Source organism: Geotrypetes seraphini, chromosome 3, assembly GCF_902459505.1.
Source record: "Geotrypetes seraphini chromosome 3, aGeoSer1.1, whole genome shotgun sequence".
In the NCBI taxonomy this organism is placed as follows: Eukaryota; Metazoa; Chordata; class Amphibia; order Gymnophiona; family Dermophiidae; genus Geotrypetes; species Geotrypetes seraphini.
The window spans coordinates 338914067-338938984 of record NC_047086.1 but is presented as its reverse complement, the minus strand read 5'-3'; the positions used below and the strand labels follow the sequence as shown (position 1 = coordinate 338938984).

At 39.0% G+C, this 24918-nt stretch overlaps 1 protein-coding gene across 8 annotated transcripts in view; it reads right to left on the bottom strand.

The window, feature by feature from the left end:
* Window positions 1-2260: 2260 nt before the first annotated feature.
* EHBP1 (EH domain binding protein 1) overlaps window positions 2261-24918 on the bottom strand; it is a 617593-nt gene continuing 594935 nt past the window's right edge. For all 8 annotated transcript variants that reach the window (XM_033936740.1, XM_033936741.1, XM_033936748.1 and 5 more), the window contains 2 exons: window positions 3730-3844; window positions 2261-3350 (listed from right to left, as the gene is read on the bottom strand). In XM_033936740.1, coding sequence (XP_033792631.1) covers window positions 3260-3350; window positions 3730-3844 — 206 coding nt within the window. In that variant the 3' untranslated portion in view covers window positions 2261-3259. The remainder of the gene's footprint in view (window positions 3351-3729; window positions 3845-24918) is intronic.

Here is a 24918-nt window from a genome sequence, read left to right as displayed (position 1 = left end):
GGATGGGGGGGGGGGGTTCCCCCTCACACGTCTGTCTAGTTTCGTTTCATCCGTTTAATAATTTTTTAAAAAAGTATATATATAGTGTTTATTTCACACTTATTTTCCGGTAGCTGCTTTTTTTGTTTTTTGCTTTGCAGATGCAACAATACTCAAGCTGTTTTTTACAATCTGGGGAAAAAAAACACCAGTCTGCTTGAGCTACAGATAATAGCAGGGAATTTAGTACTTTTTCTCTTTGAAATACGGGTGCAATGCTGAAAATTTTCCCTTGATTGTAGAATGCAAGATATTTACTGCCTATATACCAGGGGGGCCGCTGAGAAGTTCTCCGCCCAACCGAGAAGAGAACGATGTGGAGCCATGAAACTTGAAAGTTGCTGCACACTTTTCGTTTCGTTTCATATCGTTGAAACAACAAAAAAAGTGTCGTGAAAAGTGTGGAATAACTTGTAGTAGGTTTCATGGCTCCCCCATCGTTCTCGTCTCGGTTGGGCGGAGAACTTTTCAGCGGCCCCCCTGTAATTGATGGTGGACAGAGCCGGAAGGCCTGCCCTACACTATGAATCAGCATAATTTTCACTTTAGTCTCTGTTTCACCCCCCCCCCCCCCAGTAGTTTCCTCTGTTTTGGGTTCAAAATAACATTTTCTCTCAGTCTTTGCATACAAGTGTTTGATGCTTCTCTCTCCCCCCCCCCCTTTAACATTTTAATAAAATAATAACTGGCACTTTTTTTTCCCAACAATACACTTTTTAATTTGTGTAGAATAGATAGAGGATATACAGAAAGTCCAGATAAGATTCTCTTTTCTTGAACAGTCTCATGGAGTCTCAAACTATCCCACCCTTTTTTTATATGTGATTTCTCCACTGTTGAGGTTGAACTGAGGACCACAGAAACTGGCTGTAGTGTGCAGAGGGCAGAAGCTTGGAAGGCAAGCTGAGAAGAAACCAGCAACTTAATCTGAAGAACCGAAAAGAGCCCGAGAGGACGTCAACTGTCAAAACGTACTTTTCACCATGTAATCAAGGGGGAGGCAGCAGTGGTGAGCTTGCCCTGACTGTGTCACCAGAAAGAGACTCCTGAGCAAAAGCTCAACCGTAGGAGACGTTGGAAAGTTAAAACAGATGCATGCTACAAATTAAAAAAGACCGATCTTGCTTGCAACAATAAACCAGGTTTAAGACCAAAACAGGTACTTTGCAAAGAGAAAGCTGGAATCTTAACATGAAAAGAGTTAAAGGCAAGAGCCATTATTTGATCATCAAAGTGCCATCCAGCTAAATCTTGGAAAACGAACACGAGGAGGAAAGACCCCTTTACTCTCTCCCCATTTTCTGTAGTAAGGAAGGGATAGAAGAGGTGTAATGTACTTAGCACAGGAACAATTTCATAACTTAATCACTATTCTAAAGTAATGAAAATGTACTAGAGACAGACATTCTCGTGTAATCATTTTTAACCGGATTATTCACCAGTCCGATTCGTTAACGTTTAGGGACACATTTTAGTAAGCTTGCCCAGAGAGACAAAATGGGGCCCTGGTGTGTTTTTACATTTGAGTGTAGCTTCAAGTTTCCTCTCTGGGTTTTAACTATCATCCTTCCCTTTTGTGCCAGCAATTCCACCACGGTTTCATGCACTTTCTTTGCCTGTGCTCCTGCCTAATAAAACGCTCGGATGCAATTTATCTACATAGGTTTTGAACATACGCAGGACTTCTGCGCAGAGTTCAATTCGATTTTCTTTAAATCGGTTCTAAAGATATATTTTCATTTGTTTTCTATAGCTGAAGCCTGCTCTATTTTTATTCCCATGGGGGTGTAACGACTCAAACTATTTGAACACAAACCGTTTCAGGGTGCCTGAACTATATTAAATGTGACGGCTCCTGATACAGCGCTCGTATCTTCTCCCTTTTTTGTGCAGTGTAGATGCCCAAGTTATAGGAAATTAATTTTTGACGTATGCAACAAGACTATCCAACTTTTAACCCTATTAAAGAAATTATGCTTTATCACTTACCAGCGGAATTGTATCAAATTATAGCCTTAACCACTTTCTATAATCTTCAGTCCTTGCTTTTAGGCAGTGGAACTAATTTTACTAATAAATTATCCTTTAATTTTATTTACCGAAACTCAGATTTCTCTGCCACCCACAACATTTACCTATTGATTTAGGTGCTTCAGGTTTTCATCTCCAGACCATTTAGATTTTTTTTTTCCACTGGTTTCATAAGAAAACAACGGCAACATTTACAGTAAGAAAGATTCAGCTTTTATTGAAAATTTGTATATGACTCAATATTGCAATAAATAAACAGATAACCACGTCCACAAAATTGACAGCTTGTGCAATAGGCTAAAAAGAGGGAAAAGAACAGTCTGGAGATATTTGCACACAATGGGAGAAGAACAGGCTTCTGGGTATACAGAAATAAATATTAACAGCATTCTTCAGCATATGTGGAGATGCAACAAGAGGAAGCTGAAGGCAATAAATAATTATCCCAGGAAAGATGGTACACAGAGTCCTGGATGAAGAAATATTTCTGTAAACCAATGCAAGCACACTTAAGCCCCATACCACACACCTTCCAATAAAAAGGACTGCTGCAAACTTCGTTACAGAACAGTTCTGGGAGGAAAAAAACCCCAAGTCTTTATATTATAATCGACAATAGAATATAAAACATCCGACAAAACACCTGTAAATATAATGCATTTTAATGTTATGACTGTATGATCTAACTTTAAAATCTAAAGTTGAATAAGTATTACACGTGGCAAAGGCCAGATGAAACAACTGCAATGATTTATTGTCTATTTTTATTGCCTCTATAATACTATTTAAGCAACAAAAGTAGCCGGCTCACATCCCCCTTCCTCCCTCTTGATCTAACCAAAGCTTGATAGGCAGTGTCCTTTGGAAGGGTCTTAAGCATATTCCACGCCAAAACAGAACACACAGGGCAACGTCTGCACATTATGCCAGATTTCCTTGCAAACCTGGTACACCGGTTTCAACTAGGTAAGGGCAGCTCACTATCCTACAGAGAATTAAAGCTATAGTTGAGAACATACATAATTTAATGCAGAGATGTACACTTGACCGAACAAAATTAAAAGCTTAATAAAATTATTCTAGACGCTATGCATTTTTCTCAGTATTGGGGGAAAAAGTTGCCAATATTAAAAAGAAAATGTATTAACATAGGGCTGAATGCAAAGTTCTTATAGAGCATGAAGCTGAATCATTGGAGGACACATTTCTCTTCCTTCTTCGCCATCTTGCCTTTGCTTTGTTCAAGAGTTCTTTCTAGATGTTCATCTTCTTCCTCAGCTCTGAAACCCAGATACAACAAAACAATTAGGTTTCCATCTTAAAAAGCTGCTTCCTATAAAATGAAAAAAAAAAAAAGAAAGTACTCTATAAAATAATTATCTAAATACATTCTTATAGACAATGCCGAATTTGGATCTTCTAAGCACACTCCTTGCCTGAGCTGAAAAATCAGATGCAGCAAGATTTCTAGAACTATGTAGTTTTCTGGAGAAGCAATGTTAACATACTTGCATTACAACAGTATCTAAACAGAATTTCCAGAAGAGTTTGCCTTTATCTTTCTTTAAAGACTTCCAAAGTCTAGTTGGAGAATTAAAGCATATATGCAAAAAAAAAAATATAAACACCTACACCGTGAGTGCCAAAGGGGCCACTTACTGTTTCTCTTGGGCATCCAAATCTCTGACCAAAGCATCGCGTTTATTAACCAAGATAACAAGTTCATCCAGCAAAAGCTGTTCTCTCCTCTTTTGAGCTTCTGTTTTCTGCCAATCTAAGAGCAAACATAGCAGAGGGAGATTCTTACCGCTTTTAGTCTTCAGACACATAAAATATGCCATATCTTGTCAAATAAGTTAGGTTCTAATAACATTTTCATTTACATTGGAAGTATCGACAACGACAGGTCCCTTTAAGTTGTGAAGGCCAGAAAGTTCCAGGTTCTCCTACCTGAACTTTATTTGGCTAATTGTGGTCTGAAACTTTTAACCAGCTCAAATAAAGGTTTATATTTCAGAATATGCATATTATTTTTGCTGGACACCTCTCTATGTAATTGTTTTGGTACAGTTAAAAACATGTATAAATATATCTGAAATATAATTTACTTTAAATGTAGTTTAAAACAACTATTGCACTGATCACATACTTTATTTTGTATTTCTTTTAAAACTGGTTAAAGTTCCGGAAGAAAAAGAAACGCGACACACCATAATCAATAATGTAAACTCACAAAAATAAACCCAATTATTCTCTAATTTCTTCCGTACTATATTTTAGCAGTTGGACGGATCTCATACAGTGCACCATATGCCTGGCAGTATCTTTAAAAGTGGTGCATCAGCCAATTAGCATTTCTCTGAAGTCAAACGCTTTGCCATGCAGTATGACACAGCATCCTTCTCAATTGTATTACGAATGTTCAGCTTCCAAGCTATGATTTACCAATCTGAATGAAATGTACACTTCACGACTTCATAGCTATTTGGAAAACTCTATGGTCTTCACATGGCGGCAAAGGGAGCAGGTCTAAGCAGAAAGCTTCAAACTAATCACAGAGTTAGACAGTAAAGCTGCAAGAAGTCACGATCTTTAATAACTTTCCAAAATTAATACATGTATCCTGTATAGCATATTACTTATCTATGCATTTTATCTTTATTGCACATAAAAGTTGTAATTTTCTTTAGGGCTATCTATAACCCTTAAATGCCTCAAAGCCTAAACACATATTTTTGGTAAACAAGAGCAGTTTTATCAGATAAATAACTTATTACATAGGTGTTAAATCTTTAATCTGGTCATTTGCCAGTGTCTGCTAAATAAAACCCGCAGTTTCTTTTTTGTTTAGCCTTGTTCATGAGACGTGAGCACTGTTCTAGCTGCAAGGTTTCTTCTATTCTTTAAGGAATTAAAAGTTTATTAACGGAACTCTTAAAAAAGGGCATAACTCAGAACGCCAAGCTTTAAATCTACACCCTTTCACAAACAGAATGCACCATCAGGTCTTAAAGATTTCTTTTGGGTAAAATTCATTGGCTAGTTTCTTCGAAAAGTATAATCCGTTTCCTGTTTCTAAAAGCCAAATTTATGTATTCGTATACAAAATTGTCCATGAAATATACAAACACTTTAGTACCCCCCTTAGTCAACTGCCCTCTTGCTTAGCTAGACTGCAGGAGCTTGTAGCTGTCAATCAACCAGCAGTCTACTCCGCCTCCCTCATTAGGAAGGTAAACAATGAAAAGAAGTCGAACTAGATGGAGAGAGATAGCAGAAGAAATGAGGGCCAGGAGGGAAACAGGACACCGGCTTAAAAAAATCCATAGCCACTGACTCACGCAAAGGTCCTTCAACCTCCCCCCAAACAAACAAAAACAAAAACAAGAAAAAAAAACCCCAAACCAGAAACACAGAGGAAAGACTCTGTGCAATCCTTTTGGATTTCTCTCTTCTCTCTCCATTGCCCTAGGCAATCATGTTAAAACTCACATGGCTGGTGCTTATTCAGATAAACCTAACAATGCACCCCAATGGTTACCATGTGGATCTTCACAAACCACACAAGAATGCGCTGGTTCAAATCCCCCCCAACCCCCCCCTCCAAAGGAAAATTTATTCAAGACAGCAAACTGCTCAGAAGCTTTAAGAAAGCAAGTAGTGCTAGAGGGAATTCTATCTTGTATATACAAATTAAAAATTAGATGCATCATCATGCAATAAAGGTTAGAACAGTATTCCCCCCCCCCCTTTTAGAAATGTTTAATCACCTTTATCATTCAATCTTATTTGTATGCACATAGGATATTCAAATATTACATGCACCTATCAACATTTGTGTAAACAATGCACTCAAATCTATAACTAGTAAACTATCAATTGCAATGGGAATCATCTTCAAATAAGAATATTAGCACAATTCAGCATCATTACTAAAACATGCAGGTGACGGCAGCAGACAAAGTTCTTAGGTCTCCCTCAAGATGTATATGTTTTGCATGAAAATGTTCACGAACACCATTTGTAAAGGTTCCTAATAAACAAATTCAAACTTTATACTCAACATTAGAAGTATCGACGACGACAGGTCCCTTTAAATTGTGCAGGCCAGAAAGTTCCAGGTTCTCCTACCTGAACTTTATTTGTCTAATTGTGGTCTCTGAAACTTTTAACCAGCTCAAATAAAGATTTATATTTCAGAATATGCATATTATTTTTGCTGGACACCTCTCTATGTAACTGTTTTGGTACAGTTAAAAACATGTATAAATATATTTGAAATATAATTTACTAATTACTAATGCCATGAAAACAATTAAGGCGGCTGAGATCTGGATACCATGAATCCCCGGTGCCACCCCCCCTTGCCCAATCAGAAAATAACTAAGCTTTGCATTTGAAATTCAGTTTAAAAAAAAATACCAATCTGACTAGTATAGCAAAGTTTGAAATACTGTCTCCATTGCATTTACATGAAGCAGCAATGAGTATGAGAAAGATTCTTTATATGTGAGCAACCTTATACTTTTAGGTGGTTTAGTCGTTTTCACCAGCACCCCTTTTTCCCAAACCTTAGGAACACCAGATTAGCATTTATTTTTTTCTGTACAAGTAAAACATCCATGCTACTGAAAACACTAGACCGGCTGTCAACATTCACTCATGCCCTCCCTTCCAGCTCCTAATCACAATTATTAATAAAAGAAGATGATCACTTCTCATTCAGTTTGGGAAATACTCCCTTGAATACAGTAATAAAACAAACTGCACAATATAATCCTTAGTTGCAAATCTGCTTCTCTTGTACCAGCTTGTTACTAAATACAAATCTCATACACTTTCACATAAAGATATTCAAATATAGGTCCTTGGAACAAAGGAGCCAGCTCTGTGGGTGTTTGAGTACCCCTAATATTGAACAAACTCCTTAAGTGTGACCAGGAAGAGGTAATTTCATTGGGTTTAGCACCCCCAATCATTTTGGAAAAGTTGGCTCCTCTGCATTGGAATACCTATTAGGAAATGTAAACTATTTCTATTTCACTTTAAACCAAAGTGGATTATGCCATGGCTGCAAGTATAATGTTGATATATTAAGTTTTATGGAAGGATTCCTTTAAAATATTGTGATATGGCATGATATGTTTTGAGCCCTAAATTTGAGAGTGAAACATGATATCATGTTAGCAGATGATGTGGATTTAAATATCCAGATAATATAAAATAAACCTAAAACTTATTGCTATATGTTTTGATAGATTCAAAATTTGTAATCTATGGTTCACTAATATTTTCAGGATAAGACAAAGTTGAAACTAATGATTATTTTAAAAAATGTAAATATCTCACATTAACTCAAAATTCTAAATGGCTTACAACAGAACATATATAATTTTGACCACATTTACTCCTGAATCCTATAAAAAGTGTTAAAAACTGTGGGGCCTAATTCTGTATATAACTCCGGTCTCAGCAACCACCTAAGAAACGGCTGAGAATTGTGTACTGGCGTCCTATGCAGAATCGCGTCTGCCCTAACAGATGCCTAACCCCCTGATTCTCTAACCAGTGCCCAGTCCTAGTTAGAGACCTTTTCATTGTAAAAGTAGATGCAGCTGGCTGAGTTGATTGCGGCACGGGAATCCCCAATCAGCTGAGTCAGCAGGAGTCCTTGAAGCCAAGGCTCAGCTGATTGGGGGGGGGGGAGAATAACTCTGCCGCGATCAACTGAGCTCCCCTGACACCCCCCCCTAAATCATGAGGGATGCTCACTCCCTCTGCCTAACACACCCCATCAGCGATTGGCGGGAGGGAAGCCCACTCCCTCTTGCTGCTGAGCCCCTGAACTCCCAACACCCCACCACTGTCGACACCACTGTACTCTCCACTTCAACACCTCTCAAATCCCAACACCCCACCCCCGCATCCCTAAGCCCTGACATCCCCACCCCCATACACTTCAAAGTAAAGCTGGCTGGAGGAATGCCTATACCCTCTGGTTGGTAGGCTGCCTCTTCAAAATGGTTGGTTTTCACCTTCCTGGTGCATCAGGGAGGGACCTAAGGTCATGATTGTCCCAGATGCCTAAGGCTTGTCTCATAGGAGGGGTCTTAGGCACCTAGGCCAATCAGGGCCTTAAGTCTCCTTCACAGTGCATCCGGTTGGCTCAGATACTAAAGGCCACTCTCATGGCCAATCGGAGTCTTAGGCCATGCCCAGTGCATCCTAGCATGCACCAGGAAGGAGGTCTCCTATTAGAGGGGCCATAGGCATCTGGGCCAATCAGGCTCCTCCCTGGTGCATCCCTCCTGCTAATTGCTGATGGGGTGTTGTCGGACATTGTTAGGCAGGAGGGAGTGGGCATCCCTCCTGCTAATTTCAAGGGTGGGTGTCCTCTGATGCAGCTGGCTCAGCTTATCGTGGCAGGGGTATTCCCTTTTCCCCCAATTAGCTGAGCCAGCAGGACCCTCTGAAGCCATGGATTGCGGAGTCCTGTTGGCTCAGCTGATTGGGGATTCCGATGCCATGATCAGCTCAGCTTGTGAGTCTACTTTTAAGATTTGAAATGTAGGCCAGAATTTTGCAGGCCTACATTTTAGGTATCTGTCTTGGTTCTAGGGAGATGCCTAGAGTCGCTTAAACTTACCCAAGGTCACTTCTGGGTGGCACCACACCCACACCCAGCCTTGGGCAAGCTTAGGTGTCCCTATGCTTCTCCCTAGACCCCTGACAAATGCCTACAGTGTAGGCATCCTGCCTCGGGAAGATTTTTCTGAAAATGTACATCCCGATTGCCTGCCAGATGGTGGTAGGACACATACTGCTGCCTACAATCAGGACACCTGTTTATAGAATCAGTCCCTGTGTGTGCAATTGTGGATGTATGTCCAATCTGCGCATGCAATTTAATTACATAACAAGCCAATTAGTACTGATAATTGGGAATTTAATCCCCTTTTTACAAAGCCGTGCTTTTTTATTGCTGGCCATAGATTTCCTAAGAGCTAATACCGCCACGGCCGTTGCTAATTAAAAATAATTAAAATTTACACATGTAAATATTGGCTGTCAAACAAACAGGGCCTTAGACTCCTCCCCCTTGTATCTCAGGATACAGAGGGAGGAGCCTAAGGCCCTAATTGGCTCACACGATGCACTGGGGAGGGAAAGGCCCGCCATTTTGATCTGGTGGGCCTATGAGCGGGATGGACTGAGCTTCCCTCCCATTCCAACTTCTCTAAAAAGGTATGGGGGAGTGGGGGTGGAGGGGGGGAGTGGGGTTTTGGGGGCCCTCTGGTGGTAGGAGGGAGTGGGAATCCTTTCCTGCCAGTTTTGTCTCAAGCCGGGGGGGTGGGGGGAGAAGGGGGTTGGGCAAATGGTAGAAGAAAATGGCCATCCCTCCTGTAGATTTTTTGTAGTGCGGGGGGGGGGATTCTCAGTGCCACACTCATTGGGGGTCATTAGGGAGGGTCGTCTTTGGCAGGGGAGGGCTTTATTTTAATGGGGCAGATATTGTAACACGCACACAGCATCTCTGCCCATTAAAAAAAAGAAAGGAAAAAAAGGTTTCCTGCCCCAGTGTGCTAGGAGGCTTTCCTCTGCCTCTCAGCTGTTCGGACTTCCCCCTGCGACATCTGCGTACATAAGAACATAAGAAGTTGCCTCCGCTGGGTTAGACCAGAGGCCCATCGCTCCCAGCAGTCCGCTCCCCCGGCGGCCCATTAGGTCCATGACCTGTAAGGTGATCCTTGTCTAAAACCCTTCAATCCCCTTTATACTTCTATCTATATCCTTTCATAATCCTATCTCTACCTCTATCTGTATCCCTCAATCCCCGTATCCTTCAGGAATTTATCCAATCCTTCTTTGAAACCCCGTAATGTACTCTGTCCTATCACAACCTCCGGAAGCGCATTCCAGGTGCCCACCACCCTCTGAGTGAAAAATAATTTCCTAGCGTTGTTTCTAAACCTGTCCCCTTTCAATTTCTCTGAGTGCCCCCTTGTTCTTGTGGTTCCCAATAGGTTGAAGAATCTGTCCCACTCCACCTTCTCTATGCCCTTCATGATCTTGTAAGTCTCTATCATGTCTCCTCTGAGTCTCCGCTTCTCCAGGGAGAAGAGCCCCAGCCTTTCTAACTTGTCCGCGTATGAAAGGTTTTCCATACCTTTAATCATTTTTGTCGCTCTTCTCTGAACCCTCGCAAGTATCGCCATGTCCTTCTTAAGGTACGGTGACCAATATTGGAAGGACATAGCGATACTTGAGAGGGTTCAGAGAATAGCGACAAAAATGATAAAAGGTATGGAGAGTGTGAGAGTCGCTCTTACAGCAATTCATCGGATCAGAGAGTCAGGGATTATGGCGAACATCCGAGTGAATCATTTGCATGCAAACTTTTTAATGCATCAATAGCTTTTTCTGAATCGGTGCAGGCCCACACGGTCTTACCGATCCTCTTAGTGCATCTAGGCCTCATTGCTGTTTTTAAAGTGCTGTTTTTTTTAGGAGTCATTTACAGAATCTAGTCCAAAATAGATATAAAAACAAAACTAAAAACATTGTCATTAAAAATTAAGCAGTACATACATCAGCACAAACATTGTAAAAGTATAAAATTGTCAGAAATCTATATCAAATGTTATTCTTACTGAAAAGCCTTCTTGAACAAGTAAACTTGTAGATGTTTCCTAAATGGTAAAAATGAAGATATGCTGCACAACTTTTAACAATAGGGAATTCCATAAAATGGATCAGCAATATAAAAAATTGACCTATAATTATCTAGTCTGATATGGAATGAAAGTACATGTAAAAGTATGTTTCTCTGCTGATCTCAGCGCTTGTGATAGTTCTTACATTTGGTGTGATGTAGCTATTAGTAATAGATCAAAGCAGAAACAAGTGGGTCAATCGGGATGTTTCCAAATAAAATCTTTATTGATGGAAAAAAAAGGTACAATTCTGTAGTGAATGACTCTACCTTCTTCAGAAGTCTATAACCAGATTGTGAAACAAATAAAAAAAATTTAAAAATATGTACAAGTGAAATAATATTGCTATTAATAATAGTACATCTTTATTTAGAGCTCTGTGAATAAGGCTAAGATCCTAAACTGTATCCTCCATATAACAGGCAACTAAAGCACACTCATCAGAATTGGAGAAATAATGTCAAATCCAGATAAAATTTATATCGCTGCATTCTGTGCTATCTGTGATGCTTGCAAAAAATGAGATAGCATACTCAAGGAAAGAGCATTGCAGTAATCAAAAAGTGGTGTAATGAGTGACCGAACCACCATCTGGAAATTATCTGCTGTCAACAAATTTGTGACACAAAGAATCAGAGCAAAGTCTCTTTATCAGGAGAGAGCAATCTTTATACACAGAGGGTCGCATGCGTGCCAGAACTATCCCTAGTGAGCTGCAACATTACGTATGAGTGGGTGCTGAAAAATTCTCAACCCAGCACTTAACAAAATAAGATAACACGCTTTTCGGCTACAGTGGCAAAATAACACTCAGAATTTAGGAAGTTGGTTGGTTGGGCTGAGAACTTTTCAGCACCCCCTTGTAATGTCAGAACAGGAAATGCATAGCGTTCTTTAGACCTTCTGTGATACATAAATAAGTACAAGTTCAAGAAAAGCAATGGAAACACACTGCTAGAATGGTTATTCTGAAAATGTTTGCAAAATACAGTATTTAAAATCACCACAACTAGTAAATGACATATTCTATATATAAAATGCCATGGTCTTGGGGGCTGCCAACCCCTACTCTATATGGGGTCTCTTTATAGAAGGTTCCTAAAAATATTAAGTTGAATTTTTTTTATTTAATTATAATGGGCTGCTGAAAAGTTCTCAGCCCAAGAATAATATGGAGCCATAAAACTTACAAGTTATTACACGCTTTTCTTGACACTTTTCATTTCAATTCTCTTCTTGGTGGGGCTGAGAACTTTTCAGTATGCCTGAAGAGAAATGCAGTTTTGTTGTTTTCTTAAGCTCTAGTTTCTGATATTATGAATTTATTTTTTTTAAAGTTTTACCATATATTATAAAGACATATAGGGGGCCATGCTACCCTATTAACCTTCAGAATGGGGGAAAGCCTTAAGTGAATGGGGCCCTATGGCCCAGATTCTCTAAATGGCACCCAAACTCAGTTAAAAAATGCTGTTGAGAAACAATGTTTTTAACAGAGTTTCAAGGCATCTATCAGTGACTACAAAATCAGTACAATTGAACCTCTATAGGCGCTTTAGGCCACCTAATGCCACTGTGGACATGGCTATCTCTGGAAGTGGTGTTAGGTGGCCTAAAGCACCTACAGAGGTGCGATTCCGTCGCTGTTTATTAGGTTCTAGTAGACGCCTTGAAATTCTGGCCTATATTTCCAGTGCCTATCTTTGCCAGAGGTGCAATTCTGTACCCGGTGCTGTCGTGTGATTGGCAGCCCCTGACAATGGTGCTGGTTACAGCATCCAGGCCTAAGTGTCTCAGAGCCATTCTTTTTCTTGAGAACCACCAAACCAACAACTTATTTCCTACGGGATAGCAGATTGCCTCAGAACTCACCATATTTCCAGAAATTTTGTACTTGAGATAAAGATTACAGTTTATACAAATGGAGGGGCATTTTTGAAAAAAACAACAACAAAAAACCGTCTAAGTCTAACTTGAACATTTCCAGCTGAACGTCCAAAGTTGGAGGAACAAAAATGGCCATTTTCGAATGGCAAACTGCTGGACATCCAATAATTTTTTTGAAAATCGTCTACTTAGTCATCTTGGCCACCAGAACATCTAACGTTATACCCCATTTTTGATTAGAAAAACATCTATGTTGAAAATGTCCTAATCCTGACCATTTGGACGTGGGTGGTGCCAGTATAGTAGTGGACTGGCCACACAGACACCCCAACAGCTATGGGACACATTAGAGGGCACTGCTGTGAACTTCACATAAAGGGTGCCAGCTGTATGTCTCACTATAACCCCCTTATAATTTAGGGTGAGGCCCCCCAAATCTACTATTCCCTCCAGTGTACCTCCCCAAAAGCACTTATGGCTGCAGGTGGCCCCTATAAGGCAGTATGGTAGATTTTGGGTGGGCTCACACATTCTACCATAAATGTAGTGATTAGAGTGGCTTAAGGGACTGGGTTTACTAGCCCACCCACCAGGCTACTTAAGACACCTATGCGTGCAGCTCTACTAGGCTTCCCCATACCAGATGCTGATGTTTTAGAGACAGGTATGTACCTTTTTGTTCTCATTTGTTTGTGCTGGAAGGGGGTCAGTGAGCACTGGGGGAGTGTGGGGGTGTCTTACCTTGATGCATACGGTGGTTATCTGGTCAGTTTGGGCACCTTTGTAGCACTTAGATGCTTCTAAAACAGGTCTAGTTCCAAACATATACGTTTCGTCCCAGATATTTTTCCAAAATGTTTGATTATTACTGCAAGACATCCATGTCTAACCTGCCCTTGGGACTGCCCAAAGCCCATCCATAGCCCACCTCCACAATGCCCATCTTGGGCTCTAGACACACAAACTAGGACACCTCACTAGACATCCAGAAAGATGGATTTGATTATCAGCACTTGGACATTCTGGTGATTAGGACATCTATGTTCTTTTTATTATGAGCCTTTTTGATGTTTCTAATATATTATATATGAAATAAAGTTAACCAAGCTCAAGTATTTGGAATAAAGGCATTTAAAATACCATTATATTCTGAAGCTCATGGTCTCAAACTGTGTTTAAGAAGCTGTAAAAAGTACGAATTTGGAATACTTATAGTTGTATTCTTAGCCCAAACATTTGCCTTTGTATGAAAGTGTAGAAAATTATGGAAAAATGTTTTAGAATTCTCAGTTTCTTACAACAACTAAAGGCGACCAAGCTGTAGCTGAATATATCAGCACTCTAAATGACTATCTTTGTCATCTCAGGAGTTTTGCAGTATAAGTACAAAATCCTAACAGTCTACATGACAGATATTACAGCACTGGTTAATGGAAAGTAAAAAAAATCATATGACAACCAGCATCACTCTGCAGCTTTATCTGCATTTGTCAGAGGCCAGTTTGGTATCCATCCTCAAGGCATGTAATGTCTGTAGTTTTAATACTGAAGAATTGATTTTACACAATCTATGATGATCTAAATGTGGGACAAGGAAGGATATGACAACAGAAATGGAAAAAGTTGAAATTATGAGGGACCACTGTGGTTAAACTGAAGTTAAAAATGAGAGTTGTAACCTTGGTAAGGGACAGTTGAATTGATATTTATTTGGATATATGGAATAACCATATGAGATGTTAATAAAAGTTTTTAGGGTCAGCCATTATTCCAAATCTGAAAACATACAAGAATGTTAATGTGTTTGGGACAAGTAATCTAGTAGTTACTACTACTATTATTATCTATCACTTCTATAGCGCTGAAGGGCGTACGCAGCGTTGTACATTTTGATATTAAATAGATGGTCCCCTCTCAGAAGAGCTTACAATCTAACTTGGACATATAGGGTCGGGGAAGCAGAACCCAAGGTGAGAAGGCTTAGGAGTTGAAAACAGTCTCGAAGAGGTGAGCTTTTAACTTGGACTTGAACACTGCCAGAGACAGAGCCCGCCATAGGGATTCGGGGAGTTTGTTCCAGGTTTACAGTGCAGCAAGACAGAAAGGATGGAGTCTGGCGCTGGCAGAGGAAGAGAAGGGCACATATAGGAAGGACGTACCAGCTGTTTCTTCAACTGACAAACCATGGGCAAGTCAATTAATTTCCAACTGCCTCTAGTACAAACCTAGGGGTCCTTTTTCTATGGTGCACTAAATGGCAAGAAGCTCATGGGTATAAGATGGGCTTCTTAGCAAACAGCATGTGCTAAATCCATTAGTGCACCTTAGTGAAAGGACTCCTTACATTCTAAACACATCTTTGGCAAAGACCTATTGTAGCTGAATACTTACTACCATTGTACATTAAGAAGCAAATTCTATAAAGGGCGCCTAAAGCTAGGCACCTATCTTAATTAGTAAATTGGCTTCAATTATGAGCTTTAACAAGCTCTTAATTGAAAATAAAATAAAATTCAATTGGGCTATAGATGTGATTCTTTAAAGGACTTAGGTGCCTATAATGCAGGCCTTTAAAACCCTGGCCTACAGTACAGGTGCCTAAGTTTTAAGTTATAGTGTTAATACAAAAGGCTATTCATAGACCGGACTCTACTAATAGTTTCAATATACACAATATCTAGTCTTTATATCATTAGTAATCCAAATACTTATATATATATATATATATATATATGCTTTTCATGATCCTCAGAGGGTTAAAGATTCCCAGTGGTTCATGTGAATCCAATCACAGAACCTAATCGTCATAGGATCAACAATATATATGTATATCTTTTCTATAATTTAATTTGTTTAGTAATTTATATATATATATATATAATATACTTAGCTCAATATAAGTAGCCAGTATTTAGGGAGCGCCTCTACAAACATGTACACGTTTCAAGGTAAACTTTTCATCAGGGTTGAGGCTCCCGTGATAAATACTGGCTACTTATATTGGCTACTTTTATTGAGCTAAGTATATTATATATATATAAATTACTAAACAAATTAAATTATAGAAAAGATATAAAAGAAAAAATATACATATATATTGTTGATCCTATGATGATTGGGTTCTGTGATTGGATTCACATGAACCACTGGGAATCTTTAGCCCTCTGAGGATCATGAAAAGCTTATCTATCTATCTATCTATCTATCTATCTATCTATCTATCTATCTATCTATCTATCTATCTATCTATCTATCAGTATTAAGTTTTAAGTTAGGCACTGCTAAGTGCAATTCTGTAATGGATGCCTAAGAGTAATTGACATGCGATAGGTGCCTATCTTTTTAGGCGCCAATTATAGAATCTGGCCCTAAATGATGATTATGACGTAATGAATATTTTAAATATCTTTTTAGTATAATTACAATCAAGCTAGTAAGGTTACTTTAGGTAATAAGCAAACTCAGTGAATACTCATATTTTACTGTCACACCTCAAATATCATATTATAGTTCCTAATTCACTGCCAATGTTCATAACTCTTTTCTTCCCTTTTAAACTTCTGATTAAAAGGGTCATCACTCTTTGCAAATGAAACACTATATACTGTATATATGAATATTAAGAAGGATTTCTTGTCAATCTGTTTGAATTTTTAGATATTAAACTATGGCATGTACATTAGGCATATTCTAGCCCTTAATGAACAATGTATTTGGTAGAAGAAAAATAAATGGCTATTTATGTTGTGAAGCTGTGCTAAGATTTGTAAAGAAACTTACCTTAGTCTGCATCAGTGAGTCTGTACTCCATGTCTCAACTCATAATAGTTTATTAATGTTTTTACAGAATTAAATTGTCAAAAAACATTGCAGGTGATTTTTTTTCCAGAATATTTTGACAACACTACTGAAGGGAAAATATTTAATTGCATCTTTAGCAAAGAATGCATGTCTGTTCTTTTAAACAATGACCTACTGACAAGAAAGCCTTTAGAAGCAGCTTTAGAAAAGGAAATAAAAGTTTAAGTCCAACATTACATGTATTTTACCAGGTGCACAGTTTTCTAAAAGACTAAGGGCTCCTTTTACGAAGCCGCGTTAGTGGCTTTAGCGCGTACGACTTTTAATCACGCGCTAACCCCTGCGCTAGCCTAAAACTACTGCCTGCTCAAGAGGAGGCGGTAGCAGCTAGCACGTCCGGCACGCTATTAGAAACATAGAAACATACAAGATGATGGCAGATAAGGGCCATAGCCCATCAGGTCTGCCCACTCTACTGACCCACCCCCAAGTCTACTATCCTAGGGATCCCACTCCTGGTGACAGGTTCCCTTGGCTTAACCCTCTAAGGGAACCCACATGGGCATCCCATTTGCTCTTAAATTCTTGCACGCTGTTTGCCTCGATCACCTGCTCGTTCCAAGGATCAACCACTCTCTCGGTGAAGAAATATTTCCTGGTGTCGCCATGAAATTTCCAGCCCCTGAGTTTGAGCGGATGCCCTCTTGTGGCTGAGGGTCCTTTGAGAAAGAGAATCTCTTCTTCCATCTCAATAAGACCGGTAATATACTTAAACGTCTTGATCATGTCTCCTCTCTCCCTACGTTCCTCGAGTGAGTACAGCTGCAAATTTTGCAGCCTTTCCTTGAGCCCCGAGGCCATCCGTAGCACCGACTCTATTCTCAGCACATCTTTTCGGTAGTGTGGCTTCCAGAATTGCACACAGTATTCCAAATGAGGTCTCACCATAGTTCTGTATAATGGCATTATGACTTCAGGCTTCCAGCTGACGCATGTTAAACCACTAACGCGGCTTCGTAAAAGGAGCCCTAACTTTATCCGCCACATATAGCTGCTAAATGACCTGCATGATTTAGAAAATTTCCTGTATGATTGGCCACTGCTCTAACAATTCTTGAGCAGTATTTTGCAAAATATGCGGACCACTGATACGGAAGAAATCCTTTGGACAGTATACATGTATACATGTATAATGGGCAAAAAATTCATTTTAAGTTATGTATATGAACATAAGAAGTTGCCTCCGCTGAGGCAGACCATAGGTCCATCCTGCCCAGCGGTCTGCTCCCGCGGCGGCAAAGGATTTATAAGAAGACACATGCAAAAACAACTTTCAACAGAAACATTAGCCACAAATAAAGATGAATTAGTGGACTCGACACCTGTGTGCAGTTGGAGCGCTCTCCTAGATAGACTATTAGTATTTGAGCACCAAGATTATTATTCATGTAGACCTCATTGATACAAATTATTAACATGCTTAAACCAATAACAACTCTGAGTAAAAAAAAAAGTGCAGAATTCACACAGTTTCATAAAAATACTCTAAAGTTCTTCTGGCAAATTGTCACCTTTGGCATTACAAATAAGCTCTGCACTTTGATGAAAATTAGCACTAGTTTTGTAAAGAGCACACAGGGGGATTGCAGTTCAGCCTTATCTTTAGTTCCAGTCAACTAACAATCCTGAAAGAGTTTGCCTCATCATCAGAGCAGGCCATTTGATAGGATTCTCCTGCTGAACCTAATCAATCTATGGAATACAGTGGCTGTGCTGTGTAACAAAGCTAAAACAGATTTACAAATGGGGTTTTAGGGGATAAGCTCCTCCACAGGATTACATATTGATTTTAAATCTAAAACGCTTATCATATAAACCATAACTATAAAAATAGTGAATCTCTATATAAATCCTCATAGAGGAGTGCCCCTTTCAAGCAATAACCTAGGAATTAATCAAAATGTTCCAAATTCTGAAGATGAGCCATTCCTTTTGCAGAAAATGAACATAGTCTGTTGATAAAAGCCCATCCCAAGTGTGCAAATATGAACATTCTTTTTCTAAAAAGAAAATAAATAATCAGTAACAACTAGCATGCGATGAAGGTTTGTAAGTATGTCCCTCCAGCTCACACTGAAAAACATAGTGAAAGGTAACAAACTGATTACATTTGTTTTGAACATTTGGCTGTTTTGGGTTTAAAAAAATATATATATGCATGTGCAATTTAGAGTATTTACACATGATTGATTAAATGTGCTATGTATTCTGTGAAAATTCTTAAGTTTCCCTTCTGGGACATAGTGCAGAAAGGATACTTTATAATGATAAATGGCTGGTATTTTTCTCTCTTCTCTGCCACTGCTCCCTTAACACAGAACACATGAATGACCAAGAGTGGGTTAAGTGCTTTAACACTCCAAAGGCCTATTCAGCTGCATATGCATCCATTTTAACGGGTGGTTAAGAGAAAACTGTCTTCACAACACTGAACATTACAGCGGTCAACACCTCTATGCTACAGTACTGCCCACACACTGCTCAAACTAACACTGCAGGCCAATATCCAATAAAGTGTCTTTATCTGCAATCAGCAGGCCCTTATATTTTTCAAGTCTATTTTTCCTGTCATTGGCTAGCAGGGTCAAATTGGCTGCCAGAGTTTCAAACACCACAGTAACAAATGGGACACATATCAATTAAGGAGTAAAAAAACAAAACAAAAAATCCAAAATATAACACACATTCTCATTTGCATTATATTTTTGACAAACCTAAGCATGCTTAAAGAAAGATGGAATATATTTTACTAATTTTTTTCCAACAATTTTTATTAATGACTTCACAATAATACAGCAATAACCAGCATACAATAATATTTCTCTTCTCAGACATTTTTTCTTTTTACTGACCATCCCTTTTCCTCTTTTGCTCCCCAACCATACCTGTTAAATTTTCTTTGCTTAAGGTTTTCAATGATATTTAACATCCAGAAATAATCAAGCTCCTATCTACTTTCCCCCTCACCCTTCCCCCATCCCAACTCCCCTCTCCCACCCTCCAGCCCTCCCCAACCCGAACAAAACAATACATCTCAAGACATAGAACATGAAGGATGTAGTCTCAATCTCCAGGCGACATAACCATCCCAGACTTTATGATAAGGAATTTTCCATTGGCGCCACAATGCCGTTAACTTACACATCAAGTGTACATAGTCTAACCAATTTATCAGATACCGCTATCTGGCAGTCTCTCCGAACACCAGTTTTTCGCCAACGCCATCCAGGTCATGGTAATGCTCTTGAAAAGAATATCCAGGAAATGGGGCATTGAGCAAGCAGCACCCCATCAACATTGGACAGTGTTTACCAGTTACACTAATAATTACATGTTCCAATATCCTCTTTTACAAAGGGGCAAGTCCACCATATATGCTGAAAAGATCCCAGATATCCACATGATCTCCAGCATAAACTCTCCTGATGATCATAAATCTGGGATAGGTGGTGTGGTGTCATATACCAGCAATAATACATTTTTATATTTGTCTTCAATTAGGGATAATACATTTTATATTAGGGATAATACATTTTATATTTGTCTTCAATTAGGGAAGAGGAGAGTAGGATGGAAAAAAAGATACTTGTATAAAGTCACCCATTCAGACTCAAACATCCTCCCCAATTCTTGAGTCCATTTATCTTTATAAAGATCTGTTGGTGCTTCCCGCAAAAGCAAAGCACAATATAAATGAGATACCCTCCCCACCCCATCCCTTTCCGCAAAGCTAACTCTAGCCCTGTTTTCCCCAGCATAATATCCCAAAATGCATGCTTGGAAAGAAATAATCGTAATTGCGCAGAAGGAAATGCATCAGAATGTAATAGGCCATATTCCTCTTGTAGGGTGTTTGAATGGCAGCATCCCCCCATCCTTCCAAACTTGTTCAACTGTGTGCAAACCTGCCCAAACCCACCAAAAAATGGATAGGCTCCTCTCCCCAGAGACAAAGCCTGATAATAAACTAATGGGTGTTTGGGCAAAAAAACCCATTCCGGGAACAATTTTCTATGTAGAGCGGACCAAGTTTTGAGGATCACCTTCAAAAAGGGATTGCTCACCGTAAGCCGAACTCGGAGCACTGCTATTGGAGCCGATGGTAGTCTCCATAATAAAATGTCTGACAAAAATGCCTGCTTTAAGTGCATCCAAGGCTGGTCAGCATATTCAATCCAGGTCGCACCTCTTGTAGTAAGGCAGCTTGATGATACAAGAAAAAATTTGGTACTCCCATCTTTTTTGCTTGGAATAAAAGCTCTCTGCGAACCCGAGGGGGATTATGCCTCCAAATATAGGCAAACACTTTTTGGTTCAGAGTATGAAAAAAAGTCCTGGAAATCATAATTGGCAATGCCATAAAATGATAGAGCAAATTTTGGGACTTTAATTTTGATTGAGTAAATAGTAATTTTGTTATATAAATGTTACTTCATTTGTTTTATGTTATGTTGACTTAATCATACTCTGTACAAGAAGTTTATTCTTGATAATATATTCAAAATAAATAAAGAATTTAAAAAAAAAAAAAAAAAATGATAGAGCAACTTAGGTAACAGAATCATTTTTATGGCTGCAATACGCCCTCTATCGTCATCCCCTCCCATCTATCTAGTTCTTGAAACAATTGATGCTGAAGGGACGGAACCCCAGGTATTTAATGGATTTACATGCCCATCGAAAAAGGAACTGAGATTGTAATACCTGGACCTGCTGAGGATTCAGGGTAATATTTAAAATTTCTGATTTTTCCATGTTGACTCGGAAGCCTGAGGCCTGGCCATAGGTTTCTAAGACCTGTGTCAGATTAGCTAGAGAGTCTCTGAGTTGCTGATAAACAAGAGGACATCATCTGAAAAAAGTAAAATCTTGTAAGATGTATCTTGCACCCTGAAGCCCCGAATGCCGTCATGGTGTTGAATGAAGCAGGTCAATGGCTTCATCGCTATAGCAAATAGAAGTGGTGAAAGGGGCACCCCTTTCTAGTACCCCTCTGTAAGTCAACAGGATCTGTCAGATGTCCATTAATTTTAAATCCATTGCAAAAATTGGCCCCTAAACCCCAAATAAAAATTTCTCACTAACTCTATCAAAGGCCTTCTCATTAATCATGAAGTTAAAAGAAAAATAGCTGTTCACAAGAAACACACAATTAGATTATTTATTTAAATTGCACATTCATATATGAGGTTGTGGTTTCTAAATTAATGAGAGATTTTTTCAGGGTCTGTGATTGAAATCTGGAATTGATAAGTCTCAGACTTAAATCTTTTGATTTCTATCAGTCTCTGAGCAGGTTTCTGAGGCCCTTTTTCCTCTCATATATTTCTTCTGTTTCTTGGTTTAAAACTAGACATTATTTTGCCTAAGTGTAAACTTACTGTTGGCTTTTCATTCCATCTCAAACATATTGCTAGGGAAGCCACTGCTTGCCTGGATCGGTAGCATAGACAGTTGCTACTCCTTGAGTTTTGGCCAGGTACTAGGGACTTAGATTGGCCACCGTGAGAACGAGCTACCGGGCTAGATGGACCATTGGTCTGATCCAGTAAGGCTATTCTTATGTTCTTTTTTCTTTTATTTATTTATCAATTTTACATTTTAACAAAATCAAACATTTTGTACAGAAAGATTGTCTGACTTTGCATTATTTGTTGTTTTTTTTTTTTTTTTTTATAAAAATTCTCCAATAAATTCTCTATTCAAACAATCTCAAGTCCTCATAATAGATCAAGAGTTATGAGTGAACATTTAGGAAATTCAAAAGATAAGTCCTCCTATACCGAATAAAGGTATCTAGTGAGTGGATCAAGGAGCTTAATTTCTATTTACTAGTCCGTTGTTCCTTCCTTTTCCAGGCGTTTCAGCATCAGGCATCAAGAAAGTTTAAGTTGAGCTGGTTCAAAAAACACATATTTGTTATCACAATATCTTACTATACATTTACATGGAAAGCGCAAGAAGAAAATACCATCCAACTGTGCAACTCCTGATTTCAATAAAAGAAATTGTCTTCTATGATTTTGAGTTTCTTTACTAACATCTGGGAAAACTTGAATTTTCAAACCTAGGAACTCCTTATGTTTATTTTTAAAAAACATTTTTGATATCCATTCTTTATCTGGCAATAATGGCACAGATAATAGAAGAGTTGCTGGTTTAGCCAAATCTTTATCAGATACTTCCAAAATTGCTGTTAAATCTAGTTGAGGTTCCTGTTCAGTCTGTTTCAAATCTTCCGCTTGCTGTTCCATTACTTTAGAAGGCAAGTAATAAACCCGAATAAGGGGAGGTATTGAATCCTCAGAAATATTTAAAATCTCCATGAAGTACCTTTTTATCATATCCCTTGGGGTTATAGATGGAACTTTTGGAAAATTCAGCAAGCGCAGGTTATTGGCTCGATAACTATTTTCCATTATCTCCAATTTTTTTCTAATACTCTGGTTATCTTTTATTATTGTAGATTGAACTTACTTAATCATTATCACTTCTTTTTCAATTTCTTCTACTTTTACTTTCACGTTGGAAATTTCTTGTTTATTTTCTTCTATTGATTGTTTTTGAATTCTTAAATTCTTTTTTCCTTCTTTAATCTGTTTAGTTAGTGAGTCTCCCAGTTTAGAAACTAAGTCCCATATTGAGTCAAGAGTCACTTCAGCCGGTTTTTTAGGTTGAAAGGAAAGCTCATGTGAAATTGAAATCAGCTCACCTTGACTGCTTTCTGTCTGCTGCTCCTGGTTTTCTTCTCCCATTGATCTTCTGTCCGCTGGTGTTGTCTCAGGACTTAAAAAATCCATCGAGACCTCTCTTAGCTGGCTCCCAGATATTCCAGCCTCCCGGTCAGGGAGTGCTGCCACTCCTGGCTCACTCCCTTCGCGTGGTGAGCTAGCACTCAGCGGCAGGGGAGGTGGACTCCTACAATCGGGGCTCAGTGTAGTTTCCAGCTGCACACTCTGTAGGAGACACTGCCTGCACAGAAGGAGAGCGTTGATGTTGACATTTGGTCTGCATCAAGGGACTCGATGCTGACGAGGCCTGTGATGCTGGTTGGGAATTAGTGGGCTTCTTAGCAGCCTTCTTGGATGCAGGGATGTCCGATGCCAATGTCGAAATCGATGCAGGGACTGGTGGTACCGATGATGAAGATTTATCTGGCACACTGCAACCAAAAGGTTTTTCCTGTTGAAGCTGCCGCCCCTTAAGTGAACATTTTTGAAGGGTGAAACAACAAATGCAGGATTTTACCTGATGTTCAGGCCCCAGACACTGGATATACCAGTTGTGTAGGTCAGTAATAGAAATATGCTGCTGACACTGACAGCACTTCTTAAACCCCATCAACGGTTTCAACATGGACGGGAAAACTTGATTGGCTAAGTTAAACTCAATTTTTGAAGAAAAAAGAAAAAACTCACCATACCAAAACATTAAACTCTCTAGCCTCAAAGAGGAATGAGGGAAAAAATGAAAGAAAACAAATTAAGTCTTCTTTCTTTTTTTTTTTTTTACTCATGAAGTGAAGAAAATCCAAAGGAACAAAATAATAAAGGAAAAATAACTTTGAAAAAGAATGCGCTGAGGAAGGCAATGTAGCACTAGAAAACACAACTTCTTTGCTTTGCACAAAATGAAAAACTAAGGTACTGTGAGTCCTCATCGGGCAGGAAGGCACTCGCGCATGTGCAGTAGTGGGCAGTCTAAAAGCTTTTGATTTCTTAAAGTGATGGTGCACTTTTCACTGTCTCTACTGGGCTCCGTGGATGACATCACCCACATGTGAGAATATGCTGCCTGCTTGTCCTAGGATAATTCCCCTTTTGTATTATTTTATTTTATTCCTTATCATTGGAAAGTTTCCATTGTAGCAACTGCCACCACAAATACTTAGATACACTAAAAATGATATTTCTACACCAAAATTCCTAAAATAGCCTTACGGATAGGTCCTTCTTACAGGAAACCCAAGCATACTGATTTTATGATATATGATTGAACATTACAAATGTTTAAAACCCCACAAAATCAAATAAAGAATCCTTACACAAAAATAATACAATGTAGCGTTAGTACATATTTGTTTATGCCTTCCTGTGTGCACATCAGTATGATGCTATTTGCTGAAAAGTAGAAGGAGATACACCATCTGTGGCTATATTATGTACTAGACTGTATTATACAGGCAGTCCCTGGGTTAAGAACGAATTACGTTTTTAAAGCTATTTTTAAGTCGGATTTATATGTAACTCAGAACTTGTAAATTTTAAGATTCTTGCTGCTTACCTCTGCTCCCAGCTGACAAAAGGGCCAACTGTCCCTACCAGTGTGCATGCACAATCACACACTGTTCTTAATCTGGCCATGTATCATTCCTGAATCTGCTACA